The 21,631-nt window shown below is 41.5% G+C and overlaps 1 protein-coding gene across 6 annotated transcripts in view; it reads right to left on the reverse strand.

The window, feature by feature from the left end:
- The window catches only part of Cep128 (centrosomal protein 128), a 353,781-nt gene that overhangs the window by 246,774 nt on the left and 85,376 nt on the right, over nt 1-21,631 (reverse strand). For all 6 annotated transcript variants that reach the window (XM_085830599.1, XM_085830597.1, XM_085830600.1 and 3 more), the window contains exons 11-14: nt 14,885-14,971; nt 11,961-12,035; nt 9,774-9,906; nt 5,173-5,324 (exon numbers count right to left, since the gene is read on the reverse strand). In XM_085830599.1, coding sequence (XP_085686725.1) covers nt 5,173-5,324; nt 9,774-9,906; nt 11,961-12,035; nt 14,885-14,971 — 447 coding nt within the window. The remainder of the gene's footprint in view (nt 1-5,172; nt 5,325-9,773; nt 9,907-11,960; nt 12,036-14,884; nt 14,972-21,631) is intronic.

Consider the following 21,631-nt stretch of genomic DNA (forward strand, 5'->3'; position numbering starts at 1 on the left):
TTACCACATACATTTGGATTAAGAAAAGGCTACTAAGATTTAAACTAAGATTTAAATTATGTGCAGAATAACGAAGGTCTCCAGGCTTCGGGCTCCCAGGATCCTGCCTAAGAGTGACACTACAACCAAGTCTCCAGATCTGCACAGGAAACAGAAGACTCAAAGATCACTTGCTAAGAACCCGCCTTCCTGTCTCTAGCTACTAAAACGGGTTTCGGGTTTTGGTTGTCTCACCACCCTCACTGTCTTAACCATGCATTCTGGAACCACAGGCCCGGGGTTTTCCATAGGAATCATCATGTCAGTTGTCACCCCACCATTACCTTCAACATTTAATCTAAGTTATGTTCAGCAGCTTGGCTTGATTTGGCATTTTTTTTTTGGTTTTGGTTTTGGTTTTCTTTCAAGTTCTTAGCTGAATTTAAAAGTCAAATGTTTTTCATGAAGACTTAAGTTAATGGAAGACGGAGGCAGAGATTAAATCGGAGAATCACTGATTAGGAGCCTGGAATTCTTCTGACTACAAATAACCCATCAAGGTTAATGAGGTTCAACCTGAGTGTACAAAGAGCAGGAACGCTCTGAGCGGTTTCCATGTGCTTACAGATTCAAGTTCTTGCGGAGAATTGGAAGTACAGATTAAACAAACTCAAGCATGGCTTCCTTCCATTTGGATTTTCCTCCATATAAAACAATTGCTTCAAGTACTATTATCAGATATTATTAATAACAAAAGGTAATGCGATATTTAAACAAGGAGAAATTTTCCCAGAGGTTGACGGTTCTTACTGAAACCAATGTGCCTTTAAGAAGTGGCTCTGAACACTTGCTGCATAAGCATGGCACTAGGACTCAGGCTGAGATCTCCAGCATCCTCATAAAGAGCTGGAGGCAAGACCCTGGTGCCTACTGGCCTCCGGTCCAGCTCCTGGATCACTGACCCTTTCTCAAGGGAATAAAGTAGAGAGTGATAGAACAGGACATCTGATGTCCTCTGCTAGCCTGGGCACACACTCAAGTGCCTCCTCTCTCTCTCTCTCTCTCTCTCTCTCTCTCTCTCTCTCTCTCTCTCTCTCTCACACACACACACACACACACACACACACACACACATACACACACACACACACACACACACACACACACAAAACCAAAGCAAGCAAGCAAACAATCAACCAAGCAAGCAGGAAAGAAACTATAATTCCCTTCCCCCACAAATGCAAAGGAGTAAATAATACATGTCAACGCATTGTGTGGTGGGTAGCACAGGGAGGACACAAAGGCAAACCTGATTTCTAGCCCATACCCACACAGGAGCTCCGGGTATGCTACAGGTTTGCATTATAACAACAGTGCATGCTGGTAAATAGCCTACAGCAAAATCTGTGCACAGCAAAATGTCGAAACAAAAGGCCATGAACATCAGAGTGAGGGCACGGGAAACAAGGTTGGAAAAGACAGGCCAGCATGGGGGAATGCTGGGGCACTGAGGCGGGAGTGGGTGGGTGGGCAGGGGAGCACCAACACAGAAACAGAGGGAAGTGGGGAGGGGATAGGGGTTTTGTAGAAGGGGAACTGGGAAGAGGGATAACATTTGAAATGTAAATAAATAAAATAACCAATTAAAAATGAAAAAAAAGAAAAAAGAAAAGACAGGCAATGGGAGAAGAGACAGAAAATGTACCTCAATGGGGGAGGTGCAAGGGGGGTCCTCCAGTAACAAGACGTCCTGTAATGTGAGGTGAACAAGCAAGAAACCTCACTGTAGCCATGAACACCCAGCCCTTCAGGCATCTGTATTTCTCATTTTGTCTTTGACTGGCAAGTATTTTGGTTTCAAATTTCAAGATACAAAAAGTTCGAGACTGCTAATTCTTCTGTAAAATGTACTCGGGCTCCCACAGCATACGTGGATGGACCAGCGCCCTTGCACCTTGTTCTCCACTGAGCTGCACTGCAGATGGCAGCCAGTCACCGGGATCACTTTAACTGCAGGACACAGAGCACACATTTGTGACGACATGACAATATTCTGATATGATGTCTTACAAGATCAGAACACCAAAGTCAACTCTGTCTTGGTGACAGGGTTTCTGGCTTAAACCAGTTGCTCCTTTTGTGACTTACTTTGAAATTTAGAAGGAATATATCTTAATCACTGTAAGACAATGAAAAGACAGAAAAAAATATATATATATATATTACTGATGTGGACAAAAGACTTATAAGATGGAGAGATTGTCTCTTATGTCTAAATACACAGGATAAGTCAGGACTTACTCAAAAAGACACAGAACTAGGGAAAACTTAAACAAGGGCATAATAAAGGATGAACATTTGGGAACTTAAGAAAATAAAGTTATCTATTAAGACTTTATATGAAATTCCATAGAATTATAGGAGAATCATGGTTAAAGGAATGAGCATCAAAGATTAAACACATCCTAAGACCACTATCTTACAGACACATTCTTGGGCTTGGATAATTATCTCATTTTTATATATCTTTTTTGTTCACTTGTTTGTTTGTTTAATGTATTTGATATTTTAAACATAGCTAAAAGAAATGGCTGGCCCAGAGGGAGAAATTCCAGCCATACAAGTATCAAGACCTCAGTTCAATCCAAAAACCCAAGGAAAAGCCAGATGTAATTACATATTTGCAACCCAGCACTGGTGGGTAGAGGGGACAGGTAACCCCCAAGGGGTCACTGGCCAGCCTAGCTCCATCAGAGAGCTGTAAGAACAGTGAGAGAGCCATCTCGAAAATACAGTAGAAGGCTGGCAAGGTAACCCAGTGACTTTGTAAAGGAACTTGCCACCAAGCCTAACAACTTGAGTTCACCCTGGCACCACATGGTACAAACAATTGGCTCTTCCAAGCTGTCCTCTGACCTCCATATACTTTGTGGTATATGCACCAGTAGATAGATATACGCACAATAAATAAGACAGATATAAATTTTAGTTTTTTCTTAAATGAAACAGAATTCTATCACTTTCCCTCCCCGCTGTGCTTCCTCAAACCCCTCCCAGCACCCACTCTCAAACCTCGTCCATTTCACTATTCTCAAGTTGGTATGCTGTCTTTCTTCTATTGTTACACACATACACACACACACACACACACACACACACACACACACACCAGCAACTCAAGGAGGTCAACTGTCATTTGGCTATAAAGTACATAAGGCAACAAGAGCCCAACAGTTCCAAATTATCTATCACTTTGTAAAAGTGCAGGAGAAAGTGCATGGCATTTGGCTGCACTGCAGAGGCAGTCTCAACTGTCAGCAGCTCCACTCAGTGATCACCAATCTTTCTTTCTCACGGAGCAGTACTAGATATTACTCTGAGAACAGAGCACAAGGTATGAAAAACAAACATGGCATAATCACAAGTATTGTTAAATCCAAATCAACTGAGAAATTTAAGACATCTTATGGTTAAAGGTTAAGAACGTCTTGTAATCCCAGCACTTAGCTGGCTACAGCAGGCATGTGTGGGGCCCACCTGGGCTATGAAGTGAATCTAAGGCCACTCTGTTCTACAAAGAAAGACCATGTCTCCAAATTAGGACGGTGGAGAAAGAATGGCAGAGAAGCCTGGAGCTGAAAAGTAAAACTATTTTCCTGAAGATGAATACTGTGTCTTTGCAGGGTCTTCTTAAAGACCCCAGGAGTGAAACTGTTTCAAGAGCTCTGGAAAGACAATGAGCGGTACTGGGTGTGTGAGCCGAAGCCTCTCTCCAGGTGCTTTGCAAACCAAACCCTCGGCAACCCGTGTGAAAAGCACTCCCATGAGTTACTACTAAGCTGGAAGCAGAGACAGTCAGGCTCCTTGGGACCATTAGTAAGCTACTATCAACCATTTTTAAATGCTCATGAATTGCAGGACTTCCCACACGCCATCCAATTTCTATAACAAGAATAAAGAGAAGTAACGAGAGGGAGGAGGAGAGCAGGCCGAAGAGAACACGGCCCAGGACGTGGACAAGGACAACCAGCAGGGCTTCTGTTGCTTTCTCCTCTGATCCTTATTGTTTGCTGTGTTTGCTGTGCTCTGTTTTAGCCCTACTTCTGCTCAACAACCCAGTGCTGGCACTTTCGTCACCAGCATCAGGGGCCACGCTAGCGCTAATGCCAAGGAAGCAAATTTTAGAAGTCATGCAAATTTTAGAAGTCATACTGTCGCACAAGAGCTATTTCTGGTATTCATTAAACGTCTAGAAAGTGTTGAAAAGAGTATGCCAATATTTCTTTGCTATCTCTGTGATCTCAACCTTGAGCCAAATGCAGAGGGTAGTTTTAGTGACGTGCTGACAAGATAAAAGAGAAACTCAGACTGAAGAAACATTCAGGACTTCTTTTGGGTTATAAGACGTTAGGAGCTGTGAGCATCAATTTTCTACCTATCATTATAATTATGGAAAGCCTTCAAATGCGGCAACTCATTAGAAGACAGCCACACTAATAAACAGATGCGGGGGGGGGGGGGGTGGAGGGGAGAGAGCTGATACATATCTATTTGCCATCTACATTTGATCTAATTTGCATAATTAGAATTAGAATTGTTATTTCCTTTCATGAGGTCTTTTTCTTTGATTTTTAATATATCCTGATAATTACCTCATCTACGCTAGATAAAAGACATGGGAAATGGCAGCTGCCCGCTTTTGCCTCCTTCCTGGTTACCCCATATTCATGAGCACCCACAAGTGCAGTTCCTAGAGGCACTGCAGTGTTACCTACCTCAGGCAAACAGCTACAGACACGGGACTCTGAAGTGATCCAAAGAAGAGATAGTACTGGGTTCGTCTCACTCTGCCTTCTGCCACATTCCGCCCCCAAATAAAACACTGCCATCTCAGAGAAGAACCCCTTTCTGTGTGCAGGACCAAGAGTAACTTCGAGTTTAAAAAGAGGAAAGGCTTTCACTATGAAATAATGAAGGGAACTAATAAAAGACCCTGTTTCAGAGTCCTAAAAGACAATCCAAGCTCTAAGGAGGGGTGATATAGGAGTCAATTAATTGTTAGCTTAATTTAATATTATTTGCCTCCAAAACTAGCTCTCAAAATAATACAACTTTTTATTAGATTTCTTTCAGCGATGCTAGCAAATCAAATTAAAACTGTGTTTCAAACGGAGATTAAAGGTCAGCTGTCACCTCGATCTGTGCGGCCAGCGTTGCTTTCTCCTGGTCCTTCCGTTCCATGCACCGCTTCACTTCCTCTAACTCAGACGCCATGGAGTTGAAGTTCAGCTGCACTCGCAGGTCTGCCATCTGCTTCTCCAGGTTCAGTTTCTCCCGCTCTACTCCTTGAGGGGTAAATGCAAAGCTCCATGGTTACTCTCTAGTCAGGGGAAATGTCTTCTGTAACACTTATCTCTAACTTGGTGTCTAACACTCTACCCACTCAGCAGGTTGAGGATCTCTGTGGTCCGTCATCAAGGCTCATGGTCACCACACATTCATGAGCTCCACTCAGTACCACTCCTCAGCCTTCAGCAAAATCAAGTCATACATAGTTTTCAAATCTACATTGGCAGCTATGCCATTCTATTTTATGTCATAGTAATATTTTCAGGATCTCCCAATTTCAATTACAACTTATTTCAGGACACTATTTTTTTTTTTTTTTTTAAGAAAAGCACCGAAGTCAACCAGGCTACTATATACTGACGCTACAGAAACTTCCACAATGAAATGTTGTTCTTACATATAAGCAACGCTTATTCTTCTCAGTCTCTCTAAGACTGACTACTCTCTTTTCACTAATTCAGAAGGCTATACCTGAAATTATAACACTGAATAATATACACTTACTATTTAATTCAACACAAATTGCTTGGTCAATGAAACAAAGAACATTTTATTATGTTCTTCACATATGAAGATGGGTAACCTAAAAATTCATTGTCAATAAGCTTGCATTTACAAGAATGGAAAAATACACAAAATGCTTCCTTTACTCTAAAATATTAGCAATTAGAATATATACTAACAGCCGGGCGTGGTGGCGCACGCCTTTAATCCCAGCACGCGGGAGGCAGAGGCAGGCGGATTTCTGAGTTCGAGGCCAGCCTGGTCTACAAAGTGAGTTCCAGGACAGCCAAGGCTATACAGAGAAACCCTATCTCGAAAAACCAAAAAAAAAAAAACCAAAAAAAAAAGAAATAATATATACTAACAATTTAAGACTACCATTTTTTCCAATACTTTTCTTCCCACAAAAGAAAGAAAGATCAAATCAGATTTTTAAACAGTTTATAAACATATTCCACCTTGAGAAATAGTCAAGTGCTCAAAATTCACATTCAAAGAGAAGACACACTGGCTCTTCAACAACATAAGAACAGTCTGACAAATGACAATAGGAAGGACACAGTGAACTAAAGAATGGGGAACTAAGCTGTACTTACACAATAGATTAAAATTCTACTAGGCTGAAAAAAATGGTAGTGGAGTGTTACCCTGGATAACAAAACAGCATGAAGTGCCAGCTATAATACAAGGTTCAATATTCAGGTAGGTGTTGGTATGAAGCAAACCCAATAAGCAACAAATACAAGGACAGGGAGAGACCGAGTCAGCAGGGAGTTCGGCATGGTTTACATCCATGGTTTACAGGGCCTTGGACCTTCAGATTTCTCCCAAAGACTGTATGATACACTTTTCATGATACATACAGTGTGGCTACCTACTACTAAATACATGTTGTAAAAAATGTATAGGAATAAATGTGTATATATATATATATATATATATATATAGTACACTTCATAAAATATTTATATATTTGGAATGTATACATACAGAATATAGTAACATTTTTAAACGTAAAATACTAATGTAGATAGACGTTATACATATATGTATATCATATACAATAAAATGTTTCACAAGATTAGAGTATGAAAACATTAACAATAAAAGAAAAGAAAAATTATGCTCTCTTCACACACCAAAAGGATTGTTATATACATGCTGTCTGGGAGGATGCTCACATCGTTATGGGACAGCTAATTACAAGCTCAAGTTTGCAGAAGACTTGTGTTAAAACCTGCCAGTAAACACGGTTACAACGTGGGACCTTTGCAAAGTGACTAGCTCATAAGAGTCACTCTGCTGGTGGTTAGTACCCGGATGTGGGACTGTGTTAGTTATTATGAGTAATGCTTTGCTGTAAGTGCTTTGCTAGCTGCCTCTCGCAGGTGTGCTTTCTTGTGTTGACTCCCGTGTTCACTGTCATTCACCCTCTGCCTCCTCTCTTTCTCTCCTTCTCCTCTAGCCCCCACTGGACTTGGGGACTTGCCCTTGCCTTTCATTCTCTGCAGTCTTCTCTCATCACATAGTCACCCAATGCGTTTTTATGCAGCAAAGCTGTGGCCACATGCAGCCCCTGCATCTGAACTTCCTGGCTGCCCAATCTGGGAGAAATACATTTATTTTCTTTAATCACTGAAGTGAACAGTGATCTTTCTCCCTAGAATAGTTCCATGAATAAGGGAGATAACATGTAGGGAGTAACATAATACCCTTCACATGATAAGAATCCAACATACTATAGAAGACAGGTTTTCATGAAATTAATAAAGTGAACAGCTCCTGTCTTAGAAGGGTGAGCAGCAGTGTAGAAGAGAGGGTGTAGAGGAGTCAGAGCACAGAAAGGCAAGTTACAATGGCAGAAAGTGAGTTGACACATGTCGAAGCTGGGGTGGCAGAACAAGAAAAAAAGAGGTGACAGATTTGAGAGCTATCAGAAGCCATGTAGTGACACAAGCCTGTAATTCCAAGAGCCAGAGAATATAGCAAATGATCCCAGCTGCAAGCCTTAGATCATGGAGAGTATGATCTTCTCTCACAATGTGAAAGAAAATGAGAGAGATGGGGAAAGGTCTCGTAGGTAGGGACCGATTAATGAGTGAAGAGAAGAAATAATTTCACATGTTACTTTGTGTTTTAGGCTGAAGTATCTGGAATGGGAAATGAAACCATCAATCAAGACAAGAAGGAGGAAAAGGTCTGTTTTTGCTTTTTACTTAGAAAATACTTCATTTCAGCAAGAACTTATTTATACAATACAATACCATGTACAAAAAAAAAAAATCAATGTTTTCAGACCATTATGGCTGTCAATTTCTGCACAAAGCAACTCGAAAATGTAAATTGGGATACTTCTTCCCAAAGCTGACAACACAGTTTCCAAAATTTAAATATTTTAGTTACATGAATATATATATAAAGACCTGTAATAGCAGTAAGTTATCTATCAGACAGCAGCAACAGCTTTTGCAGTTTTTTTTTCAGCCATTGATACAAAATTATTGAGAATTCCAGCAAGACAGAAAAAAAGGATAAAATGTAAAACCCTAGAAAATAGCAAACTTCTCTTTCTGTATTCTTTCCATGGCTCCCTGGAACTGCCCTGTTTTATTAGCTTCTCAAGCATCTCCTAGAGGTCGACACTCTAGAAGAGCATCATTAAAACAAGCTCTGGATAAGGCATGGTCAGTAGCATGTCACAAGACAGGAACAAGACACTTCACAGTCAGAGCTTTGAAAAGTGATGTCACATATCTACATAATACTAGAGGATGTAATTCCAAAGGCATTAGAAAACCATGCTTTCAGGAGAGGATGATTCAGTGGTAAATTTGCTGATGCTGACTGTACATTTTAAGAATGAACACATGGAGCCGGGCGTGGTGGCGCACGCCTTTAATCCCAGCACTCGGGAGGCAGAGGCAGGCGGATTTCTGAGTTCGAGGCCAGCCTGGTCTACAGAGTGAGCTCCAGGACAGCCAGGGCTACACAGAGAAACCCTGTCTCAAAAAAAAAAAAAAAAAGAATGAACACATGGAAAGACCAAAAGACCAACAAGCAACTCCACCTGAAGGTCAGCTGAAGTCAGGAGATTGAGAAAGAGCAGACCCAGGGATGGTTCTTAGCAAGTAATAGCTAAAGCCTAGGATTAAATAGCTCCTCAGGAGAAATCCTAAATATGAAAAGCCATTAATAGAACACACGGAAAAATCAACCTCAGAACAGTGAGCATGAACAGAGGCATAGCAAGGTAGAAGAACAGGAAGGATCAGGGGTGAGAACATCAGTGAAAGAACCTTAGGGACAGAGACAGTCTAATGAGGTAAGAAATGATGGTGCCTCTGCATTTCTGCATTTGACTGTGATCAGTACAAAACCAAGCCGAGACTGGATTCCAGCTCCCAATCTCCAGTTAACGAGACCCTAATGTTAGTTGTTCATATATTAAAATTTACGGAGAAAAAGAAAGTGATAAAATAAAGGTACATTTACATCTTAATTCCAAAAACACACAGGTAAGGAAAAGAATGGAAAAATTAAAACTTCATCACAACCTTTGGATGGTCTTCCTTAGACCACACCCAGGAGACAAGCAGGTCTGACCATGGAAATGGGAAACTGGAAAGAGACAATGGACTGTCTCTTCACGCACTTGTTGGAAAACTTTGTCGATGATTAAGAAATGTGAAAAGCAGCCGGGCGTGGTGGCACACGCCTTTAATCCCAGCACTCAGGAAGCAGAGGCAGGCGAATTTCTGAGTTCGAGGCCAGCCTGGTCTACAAAGTGAGTGCCAGGACAGCCAGGACTATACAGAGAAACCCTGTCTTGAAAAACCAAAAAAAAAAAAAAAAAAAAAAAGAAATGTGAAAAGCTGAATTAAGCATGACCTGAGGAGGGCATCTCTAGGGACAGGAGGCCACATCCAGTATCCAGGTTATACCTCTTCTAAACCTCCGGTCATCCCCTTGATCATCTTGGTGGCTTAATGGTTGCTTGGAAATGCAAGGTACTTGATGCTGCAAACCCCTTTGGTCACCTTCTGCTTTGATAAGTTGTGTACGCAGCTCTTCCACCTAGAGCAAGTCAAAAATTAAACTGCTATCAACCTTCAAAAGCAGGAAACAAATAAACTCAGATTACTCTAAACTATGTTCTGGGGGAAACATCCACTTGTAATGGACTGCTGTAGTACAGTAAAACCAGCTTAATGCCCAGGTGGTCACACACACAGCAGAGCAGACTTACACCCCAGGCTTTTTCACTCTTCCATGCCTTTCACAAGGAATGTCTTTTCCTTCTCGGTGTCCACAGTGACAAACAACTTCAACCCCTCTTAGTTTCCCCTTTCTGCTTCTGAGAATTTAACCCAGAACCTTTTGGAAGGAGGACGCCACCAAGCACCATCTTCATTGTGGTGCTCTGAATAAGAGTGGCTCCCACAGGCTTATACTCCTGAAGGCTTAGGGAGTGCCATTAGGAGATGTGGTCTTGGTGGGGTGGGTGTGGTCTTGTTAGAGGAAGTATGTCATTAGGGTGGGCTTTGGGGTTTAAAAATGCTCAAGCCAGGCCCAGAGTCTCTCTCTTCCTGTTGCCTTATGATCTTTACATCGAGCTCTCAGCTACTTCTAGAGCACCATGTCTGCCTGCATGCTATAATGCTTGCCATCATGATGACAATGGACTAAAGTTCTGGAAAATGTAAGCAATAACCGATTAAATGCTTTCCTTTATAAGACTTATCATGGTTATGGTGTCTCTTTACAGAAACAGGACACTAACTAAGACACAAATTTACTACATTCTAATTCTTTTGAATTGTTTTTTTAGACAGGCTTTTCTTACATATCCCAGGTTAGCTTCTCATAGCAATCCTTCCTGCCTCGGCCTCCTGAGTCCTGGGATTACAGGCATGTGCTAGCACATCTGGCTCAAATACATCTGTCTTTGACCTCAGTTCACTCTGTTACTACCCTTCAGCACTTATCTATTTTCTTATTGTTCACCTGTTTTCTTACATGGAAACATGCTATGCTGGTGATTAGAGTCACATGAAGGAATCATGACAGCATTTTATATCAAAATAGACCTCAGGAAAGCAGTAGACCATGGAATTGTAAGTGTCTGAAGCCCTGGGCTGCCTCATTCATTTTGATGTATATACAGGGAGGCTGGCAAATTTTCAACCATAAAACAAATACATTCCTAACAAACATAATCCAGTTAGCAATGGAAAAACAAAGTCACTATGACAACCTGCATCAAAAACTGACACTAAAGATTACAAATTGGCACTTTAAAATATAAGGAATCAGCATGGAATTAAATACCAAGATCCACAAAACAAATTGTGAATTCTGCCCACATGAGTGTCTCAAGACCACTGACTGAAGAACAAAGTCAATAAATGTGTTTAAAGGTTCTGCAGAGCAAGTACCTTTCCAGTGCCACTGTAAGCACGCAGAGCGACTTCTAAACACGTATGACAGCAGGCATCCTGGCCTGCAGAGCATGGCATGTAGCTGAGCTATGAAATCTCATTGCCCAACAGGAGGAGGCACATTCTGATTTAGAGAGCACAGGGGGAGGGGCAGTAAGAAACATATCCACCCTAATCCAGTGCACATAAAATGACCACTTAAAGTTACTCAACTTTATAGATATCACAAGCTCCCAATTGCTACTAGGGTTAATGGGCTACAAAACACTATACCTAAAAAGTAAGTCTCATCTGTGGCTACAAGGAGCCAGGCAGCATCCTGACAACAACAGCAAAGGCAGTGATGTATTCAAAGTTAACCTAAACATGCAAAGGTCTGTTCAATCTATTTTCTCCTTCCTCCTTATTCTCCAGTGCCTCCTTAAACAGAATTAAGCTCCCGGGAAATTTTATCTTACACATCCAGTATAGTTGTTCACTGTTCTGCTGAGAGAGATAAGTAGAAAGTCAGAGCAGCAGTCAGCAAAACACATTGTCACAGTGGGAACTGGGTCTGGCTTTTCTGTGAGCTCTCTGAATCTTCATATCTGCATTCTGTGCTAACATACATGCCCTAAGGAGAAACAGTCTAGCACTAGACACAATCCACATTTAACGAAACAGCAGACTGTCTTAGGTTGATAGACTCACCTGATGCAAAAGCGTTTCTCTATTGCTTTCAGATTGACTCAGCAGCCTGCGTGAGATCTCCAATTCCTGTTCCAGCTGGCATTTAAACAAGATAAAAACATGGAAAATGAGGCATAAAATAACTGTGCCCAATGGACAAAATGTGCCCAGTGGGCCACAACTTAAGAAGAAAATAGCAAAATAGTTTCCAGGAGATGTTCGCAATGAATGGGATGGCATTTTACCATGAACACACATTTAACTTCCATTAAAATGATGTTAATTACCTAATATAAAGGGGGTTGCATGAAGCATCCTAGATGTCTGAGACATAATACATTTCATCTCAGCTATGATCTCAGATCCCTACCCCTACGCCAATCCTCAATTCATCTCTACAATCATCATTTTTGCCAGTCTCCTGAGATTCCCCATCCAGTTACCAATAATGTGAACAAAACCTTAAAACAGTGTTTTCTAGAGCAAGTGTGGTCAAATTTACTAAATTAAAATGAAACCCACAGTGATCTAATAATACAAAGTACAGTTTATCTAGCATGACCTCTTATAGTCCTGATATTCAAATCTCTTCCTATATCTTTTAAACTTCTAAATTCAAAAAAGACGTTGAAATTTTCATTAATAATATAGGTAAATACCATAGAAAATACAGTTAGCTCAGCAAGCATCCTAAAAATTCAGAATATACCTACTTACTTCATGGCAAAGAATGCAATAAAATAGAACATAATTTTTAAATTTTTTTTATTTAGAGCTTTTATGTGCTATATTTGTTTATATTTTAAAACATAAGGTAGTATCAAAAATTTGTATTAAGATGTCTTTAAGGGCTAAAAGATGTAAATTATTTTCAATAATCATCTTGCTAAAACAAACTACCACCTTTTAACAGCTGTCTGAATAGTGGGTGTACACACCAAGGATCTGAAGGAGCCTCAAGACACAGGCAGTAGGCATTGACAGAAGAACAAGAGAGCTAAACGTACTCACATGCACACAAAGCTAGACACAGGCATTGACAGAAGAACGAGAGAGCTAACCGTACTCACATGCACACAAAGCTAGACACAGGCATTGACAGAAGAACGAGAGAGCTAAACGTACTCACATGCACACAAAGCTAGAAAGATTTGTAGAATCACTGCAGCTTAGACTACTGTCAATTTCCTAGTTTGATATTCAATGGCAATTACATAGAAATTAAGAAAAAGGTACAAAAGACCTCTCTATACATGTTGTTTTGAAACATTGTATGAATCTATAATTATTTCTCAATGGACTGTGTTCTATGTTTTTGTGTATATATACATAAGTGTGGGTACATGTGTTTGCAGCCTTGTAGACATGCATGTTAATATCAAAGGTCAATATCATATATCTACCTCAATCTCTTACCACCTTGTTTATTGAGATAAGGTCTCCACTGAACCTAGAACTCTCCATTCAGCTAGAATGGTTGGCCAACCCACCTGAAAGATCCTCCTGCCTCTGCCTTGCCTCTGCCTCTCCAACACTGGGATTATTGGAGTACACTGTCATGCTATGCTTTTATTTAGACACTACAGATATGAGTTTGGACCCTTGTGCTTGTGTTTGCTAACCCACCTCTCCAGTCACCATAATACTTTTTATTCATTTACATAATAGTTCTTTAAAATTACACATGTAGCTAGTAAAATATATGTATAAAAACAAATTATATGTAGTACTACCAGAACTATAAAAAAAAACATTATTATGGTTCTTTTGGATCTTATGATGAAATAAAGAAGGAAAAAAAATCACCTTTCAGTGGAAATAGCTTTGAAGTCAAACAAGCTACTACTGGCCATAAACTTACTCTAACATCAACAGTTGCAACACCCCAGGGGCAAACCCAATGGATTAATATACCCTGCCTCACACAAAGGTGTTGTGGAAGCAAGAATAAGGTCTACAAAGAATGGTGACAGCGTTCAAGAGGTGATCATAGAAAGGGGATATGAAGCTAATGGCAGAAACTTTCCTCCAACATTCCTAATCATGGGTTTAGCCTTAAAACTAAGAGGTTACTTGACCTCTGAATTGCCTTTTAGAGCTAAGGTGGTAGGTTAAGTGTATCTATCACATAAATATGATATCTATCAAAGGTCCTTAGCATCTACTAAGAACGCAGGGCATGGTGCTTTGAATAAGAATGGCTCCCTTAAACTCATATATTTAAATGCATAGTCACCAGAGAATGGAACTGTTTGAAAGGATTAGAAGGATTAGGAGGTGTGGCCCTGCTGGAATAGGCACAGCCTTTTTGGAAGAAGTGTGTCATTGGAGGTGAACTTTGAGAATTCAAAAGCCCATGCTAAAGTCACTCTCTCAGCCTATAGATCAGGCTGTAGAACTCTCAGCTACAGCTACAGCTACAGCACCTACATGTATGCTGCCATGCTCTCTGCCAGGATGATAATGCATTGAACATCTAAAACTATAAACAAGTTCCTAATCAAATGCTTTCTTTTATAAGAGTTGCCTTGGTCATTGTGTCTTTTCACAGCAATAGAACAGTGACTGAGACAGAGAGTATTTTCAAACCTGGGCTTCTAACTATGCCTATCTACTATCAAGAAAATGAATACATACAAAATGTCTTGCCATCACACAATATATCTTTCCTAACTGACTTGCAAAAGTTAAGTTTTTTCAGTGTTCTCCAGCATGGAAATAGAAATATCCACCTCTCAGAAAGGAGAGAAGTCCAAGATGATGTGGGAATAAACAACCTGAATGTGCTACCAAGAGTGAAGGTAGAATGATAAACAACTTCCTTCACGGCATGAAGGCACCACTGTGTTCCAGGAAATGATCTCAGGGACACTTTCACAGTGCTCAACAACTATCGAAGACCACCAACCACCATTCTGATCAAAGGATAACTTTCAAGATCTTACTTGGCTCTTCTCGGTTTCACTTTGTCGCAGCTTTTTTTTTATTACGTCCTCATTCTCATCTGCTTTAGCTTCTTGTTTCTTCAGTGCCTACAGTGAAAGCAAATGAGAACAGTGTATTATTCTAGAATATGCACAAAGCTCAAAGTTACCACTAGGTTGGACTGAGGGAGGGCCCAAGAAGATATTGAGTTGCACAAAATCTGCAGACAAATTCAAGCCGGTACATTCACAGACTCCTTAGCAACACCTCAGTGAGGGTCAAATACAAACAACTTCCTGATCATTCACATCATTTCCACTAGCTTCATCTTTTTCTTTATCTTTGGAAATCTTACTACACAGAGAAGCTAGAGTGCCAACAATTGTTTGGAAACAAAGTTTACTGCACTTCAAAGTAATCATATTGAAGGTTGTCTTAGTGCTGTGAAACAACACCACGAGCAAGGCGACTCTATATGTACTCACTGATAAGTGGATATTAGCCCAGAAACTTAGGATACCCAAGATATAAGATACAATTTGCTAAATGCATGAAACTCAAGAAGAATAAAGACCAAAGTGTGGACACTTTGCCCCTTCTTAGAATTGGGAACAAAACACCCAGAGAAGGAGTTGCAGAGACAAAGTTTGGAGCTGTGACGAAAGGATGGACCATCTAGAGACTGCCATATCCGGGGATCCATCCCATAATCAGCTTCCAAACGCTGACACCATTGCATACACTAACAAGATTTTGCTGAAAGGACCCAGATATAGCTGTCTCTTGTGAGACTATGCCAGGGCCTAGCAAACACAGAAGTGGATGCTCACAGTCAGCTATTGGATGGATCACAGGGCCCCCAATGGAGGAGCTAGAGAAAGTACCCAAGGAGCTAAAGGGATCTGCAACCCTATAGGTGGAACAACAATATGAACTAACCAGTCCCCCCGGAGCTCTTGACTCTAGCTGCATATGTATAAAAAGATGGCCTAGTTGGCCATCAATGGAAAGAGAGGCCCACTGGACTTGCAAACTTTATATGCCCCAGTACAGGGGAACGCCAGGGCCAAAAAGTGGGAGTGGGTGGGTAGGGGAGTGGGGGGGGGGGTAGGGTATGGGGGACTTTTGGGATAGCATTGGAAATGTAAATGAGGAAAACACCTAATAAAAAATATTAAAAAAAAAAAGAAGAAGAAAAGGAAGTATTTAACTGGGGCTTGCTTACAATTTCAAAGGTTTAGTCCATTAAAATGGCAAGGAACATGGTGCTGGAGATGTGGCTGAGACATACATCGTGATGTACATCCTGACAGAGAGACAGAGACAGAGATTGGGCCTGGCTTGGGCTGTTGAAAGCTCAAAGCCCACCTCAAGTAACACACTTCCTCCAACAAGGCCACACAACCTAATCCTTCTAATCCTTTCAAACAGCTCCCCTCTCAGGTGACTAACTATTCAAATATATGAGCCTATGGGAGCCATTATTATCAAAACCACCACAAAGGGTTACATGACCAGCTGGATTTGGACATAATACCATAAACTAGTCGCTAGTTTTTTAGGTTCTAAAAGCACACAATCTATGACATTAAAAACATGCCCATAGTCTGCACAGGTGAGAGTGAGGACCACAGAGGCAGACAGCTTCTGGGACAGGCGGGAGCCACAGAGCTGCTGAGGCAGCAACCTTTTGGGGCCGCAGACATCCGGCACCCTCCGGAGGACAGTGATCCGCCCTACAGGGAGCGCCATCTTGGCTCCTGGGCTCCATCGAACTTAGTCTGCACAGGGGAGAGTGAGGACCACAGAGGCAGACAGCTTCTGGGACAGGCGGGAGCCACAGAGCCGCTGAGGCAGCACCCTTTTGGGGCCGCAGACATCCAGCACCCTCCCAGCTGGAGAACAGAGGTCCGCCCCGCAGGGAGCGCCATCTTGGCTCCTGGGCTCCATCGAACTTAGTCTGCACAGGTGAGAGTGAGGACCACAGAGGCAGACAGCTTCTGGGACAGGCGGGAGCCACAGAGCCGCTGAGGCAGCACCCTTTTGGGGCCGCATATATCCGGGACCCTCCCAGCTGGAAGACAGTGGTCTGCCCTGCACAGGAGCCCTCTGCCTCAGGAGCAGGGAGCACATCTTGGCTCCAGGACTCCACCGAACTTAGTCTGAACAGGTGAGAGTGAGGACCACAGAGGCAGGCAGCTTCTGGGACAGGTGGGAGCCACAGAGCCGCTGAGGCAGCACCCTTTTGGGGCCGCAGACATCCGGCACCCTCCCAGCCGGAGGACAGTGATCCGCCCTGCAGGGAGCCCCATCTTGGCTCCGGGGCTCCATCGAACTTAGTCTGCACAGGTGAGAGTGAGGACCACAGAGGCAGACAGCTTCTGGGACAGGCGGGAGCCACAGAGCCGCTGAGGCAGCACCCTTTTGGGGCCACAGACATCCAGCACCCTCCCAGCTGGAGAACAGAGGTCCGCCCCGCAGGGAGCGCCATCTTGGCTCCGGGACTCCACCGAACTTAGTCTGCACAGGTGAGAGTGAGGACCACAGAGGCAGACAGCTTCTGGGACAGGCGGGAGCCACAGAGCCGCTGAGGCAGCACCCTTTTGGGGCCACAGACATCCGGGACCCTCCCAGCTGGAAGACAGTGGTCTGCCCTGCACAGGAGCCCTCTGCCTCAGGAGCAGGGAGCACATCTTGGATCCAGGACTCCACCGAACTTAGGAACTTAGTCTGCACAGCTGAGAGTGTGCACCACAGAAGCTGACAGCTTCTGTGACCTGCCAAAGCAACACAGCATCTGGGAAAGGTCCTGTTTTCGGCCTTCTTCTTCGGCCAGGAGGAGGTCCAAACTCCAGATATCTGTACACCTTCCCTTTAAGAGGAAAGCTTGTCAGCAGGGAGTGCTCTAACCACTAAAACTCAGAGGAGAGAGCCTGTCTCCCAGATCTGCTGACAGACGATACTCAGAATCACCAGAAGAACAACCTCTGAACAGAGACAACTATAACAACTCCAGAGATTACCAGATGGCGAGAGGTAAACGTATGAATCTTACTAACAGAAACCAAGACCACTCACCATCATCAGGACCCAGCACTCCCACTTCGCCCAGTCCAGGGCACCCCAACACACCTGAAAAGCTAGACCTGGATTTATCTCATGATGATGGTAGAGGACATCAAGAAGGACTTTAAAGAACTACAGGAGAATATGGCTAAAGAGTTACAAGTCCTTAAAGAAAAACAGGAAAACACAACCAAACTGGTGGAAGTCCTTAAAGAGAAACAGGAAAACACATCCAATCAGATGATGGAAATGAACAAAACCATACTAGACCTAAAAAGGGAAGTAGACACAATAAAGAAAACCCAAAATGAGGCAACACTGGAGATAGAAACCCTAGGAAAGAAATCTGGAACCATAGATGCGAGCATCAGCAAGAGAATACAAGAGATGGAAGAGAGAATCTCAGGTGCAGAAGACTCCATAGAGAACATTGGCACAACAATCAAGGAAAATGGAAAATGCAAAAAGATCCTAACTCAAAACATCCAGGAAATACAGGACACAATGAGAAGACCAAACCTACGGATAATAGGAGTGGATGAGAATGAAGATTTTCAACTCAAAGGACCAGCAAACATCTTCAACAAAATTATAGAAGAAAACTTCCCAAATCTAAAGAAAGAGATGCCCATGAACATAAAAGAAGCCTACAGAACTCCAAATAGGCTGGACCAGAAAAGAAATACCTCCAGACACATAATAATCAGAACAACAAATGCACTAAATAAAGATAGAATACTAAAAGCAGTAAGAGAAAAAGGCCAAGTAACATATAAAGGCAAGCCTATCAGAATTACACCAGATTTTTCACCAGAGACTATGAAAGCCAGAAGATCCTGGACAGATGTTATACAGACACTAAAAGAACACAAATTCCAGCCCAGGCTACTATACCCAGCCAAACTCTCAATTAACATAGATGGAGAAACCAAAGTATTCCACGACAAAACCAAATTCACACATTATCTCTCCACGAATCCAGCCCTTCAAAGGATAATAACAGAAAAAAAACCAATACATGGACAGGAACCACGCCCTAGAAACAACAAGAAAGTAATCCCTCAACAAACCTAAAAGAAGAGAGCCACAAGAACAGAATGCCAACTTTAACAACAAAAATAACAGGAAACAACAATTACTTTTCCTTAATATCTCTTAATATCAATGGACTCAACTCCCCGATAAAAAGACATAGACTAACAAACTGGCTACACAAACAAGACCCAACATTTTGTTGCTTACAGGAAACTCATCTCAGAGAAAAAGATAGACACTACCTCAGAATGAAAGGCTGGAAAACAATTTTCCAAGCAAATGGTATGAAGAAACAAGCTGGAGTAGCCATTCTAATATCTGATAAGATTGACTTCCAACCCAAAGTCATCAAAAAAGACAGGGAGGGGCACTTCATACTCATCAAAGGTAAAATCCTCCAACAGGAACTATCAATCCTGAATATCTATGCTCCAAATACAAAGGCAGCCTCATTCATTAAAGAAACTTTAGTAAATCTCAAAGCACACATTGCACCTCATACAATAATAGTGGGAGACTTCAACACATCACTTTCACCAATGGACAGATCATGGAAACAGAAACTAAACAGGGACACAGTGAAACTAACAGAAGTTATGGATCAAATGGATCTGGCAGATATCTACAGAACATTTTACCCTAAAACAAAAGGATATACCTTCTTCTCAGCACCTCATGGTACCTTCTCCAAAATTGACCACATAATTGGTCACAAAACAGGCCTCAACAGATACAAAAATATTGAAATTGTCCCATGCATCCTATCAGATCACCATGGACTAAGGCTGATCTTCAATAACAAAATAAATAATAGAAAGCCAACATTCACGTGGAAGCTGAACAACACTCTTCTCAATGATACCTTGGTCAAGGAAGGAATAAAAAAAGAAATTAAGGACTTTTTAGAGTTCAATGAAAATGAAGCCACAACATACCCAAACTTATGGGACGCAATGAAAGCATTTCTAAGAGGAAAACTCATAGCTCTGAGTGCCTCCAAAAAGAAACTAGAAAGAGCACACATTAGCAGCTTGACAACACACCTAAAAGCACTAGAACAAAAGGAAGCAAATTCACCCAAGAGGAGTAGACGGCAGGAAATAATCAAACTCAGGGGCGAAATCAATCAAGTGGAAACAAGAAGAACTATTCAAAGAATCAACCAATCAAGGAGCTGGTTCTTTGAGAAAATCAACAAGATAGATAAACCCTTAGCCAGACTCACTAGAGGGCACAGGGAAAGCATTGTAATTAACAAAATCAGAAATGAAGAAGGAGACATAACAACAGATCCTGAAGACAGCCAAAACACCATCAGATCCTTCTACCAAAGGCTATACTCAACAAAACTGGTGACCTGGATGAAATGGAGAAGTTCCTAGACAGATACCAGGTACCAAAGTTGAACCAAGATCAGGTTAATGATCTAAACAGCCCTAATTCCCCAATGAAATAGAAGCAGTCATTAATAGTCTCCCAACCAAAAAAAGCCCAGGACCAGATGGGTTTAGTGCAGAGTTCTATCAGACCTTCAAAGAAGATCTAATCCCAGTTCTTCACAAACTATTCCACAAAATAGAAACAGAAGGTACTCTACCCAACTCATTTTATGAAGCCACAATTACTCTGATACCTAAACCACAAAAAGACCCAACAAAGATAGAAAACTTCAGACCAATATCCCTTATGAATATTGATGCAAAAATCCTCAATAAAATTCTTGCTAACCGAATCCAAGAACACATCAAAACAATCATCCATCCTGACCAAGTAGGTTTCATCCCAGGGATGCAGGGATGGTTCAATATACGGAAATCCATCAACGTTATCCAGTATATAAACAAACTCAAAGACAAAAACCACATGGTCATCTCGTTAGATGCGGAAAAAGCATTTGACAAGATCCAACACCCATTCATGATAAAAGTCTTGGAAAGCTCAGGAATTCAAGGCCCATACCTAAACATGATAAAAGCAATCTACAGCAAACCAGTAGCCAACATCAAAGTAAATGGTGAGAAGCTTGAAGCAATCCCTCTAAAATCAGGGACTAGACAAGTCTGTCCACTTTCTCCATACCTATTCAACATAGTACTTGAAGTCCTAGCCAGAGCAATTCTACAACAAAAGGAGATCAAAGGGATACAAATTGGAAAAGATGAAGTCAAAATATCACTTTTTGCAGATGATATGATAGTATATATAAGTGACCCTAAAAATTCCACCAGAGAACTCCTAAACCTGATAAACAGCTTCGGTGAAGTAGCTGGATATAAAATTAACTCAAACAAATCAATGGCCTTTCTCTACACAAAGAATAAACAGGCTGAGAAAGAAATTAGGGAAACAACACCCTTCTCAATAGTCACAAATAATATAAAATATCTTGGCGTGACTCTAACTAAGGAAGTGAAAGATCTGTATAATAAAAACTTCAAGTCTCTGAAGAAAGAAATTCTAGAAGATCTCAGAAGATGGAAAGATCTCCCATGCTCATGGATTGGCAGGATCAATATTTTAAAAATGGCTATCTTGCCAAAAGCAATCTACAGATTCAATGCAATCCCCATCAAAATTCCAATTCAATTATTCAATGAATTAGAAAGTGCAATTTGCAAATTCATCTGGAATAACAAAAAACCTAGGATAGCAAAAACTCTTCTCAA

This window comes from Mus caroli, unplaced genomic scaffold, assembly GCF_978045245.1.
Source record: "Mus caroli unplaced genomic scaffold, Mus_caroli_1 scaffold_14, whole genome shotgun sequence".
Classification (NCBI taxonomy): Eukaryota; Metazoa; Chordata; class Mammalia; order Rodentia; family Muridae; genus Mus; species Mus caroli.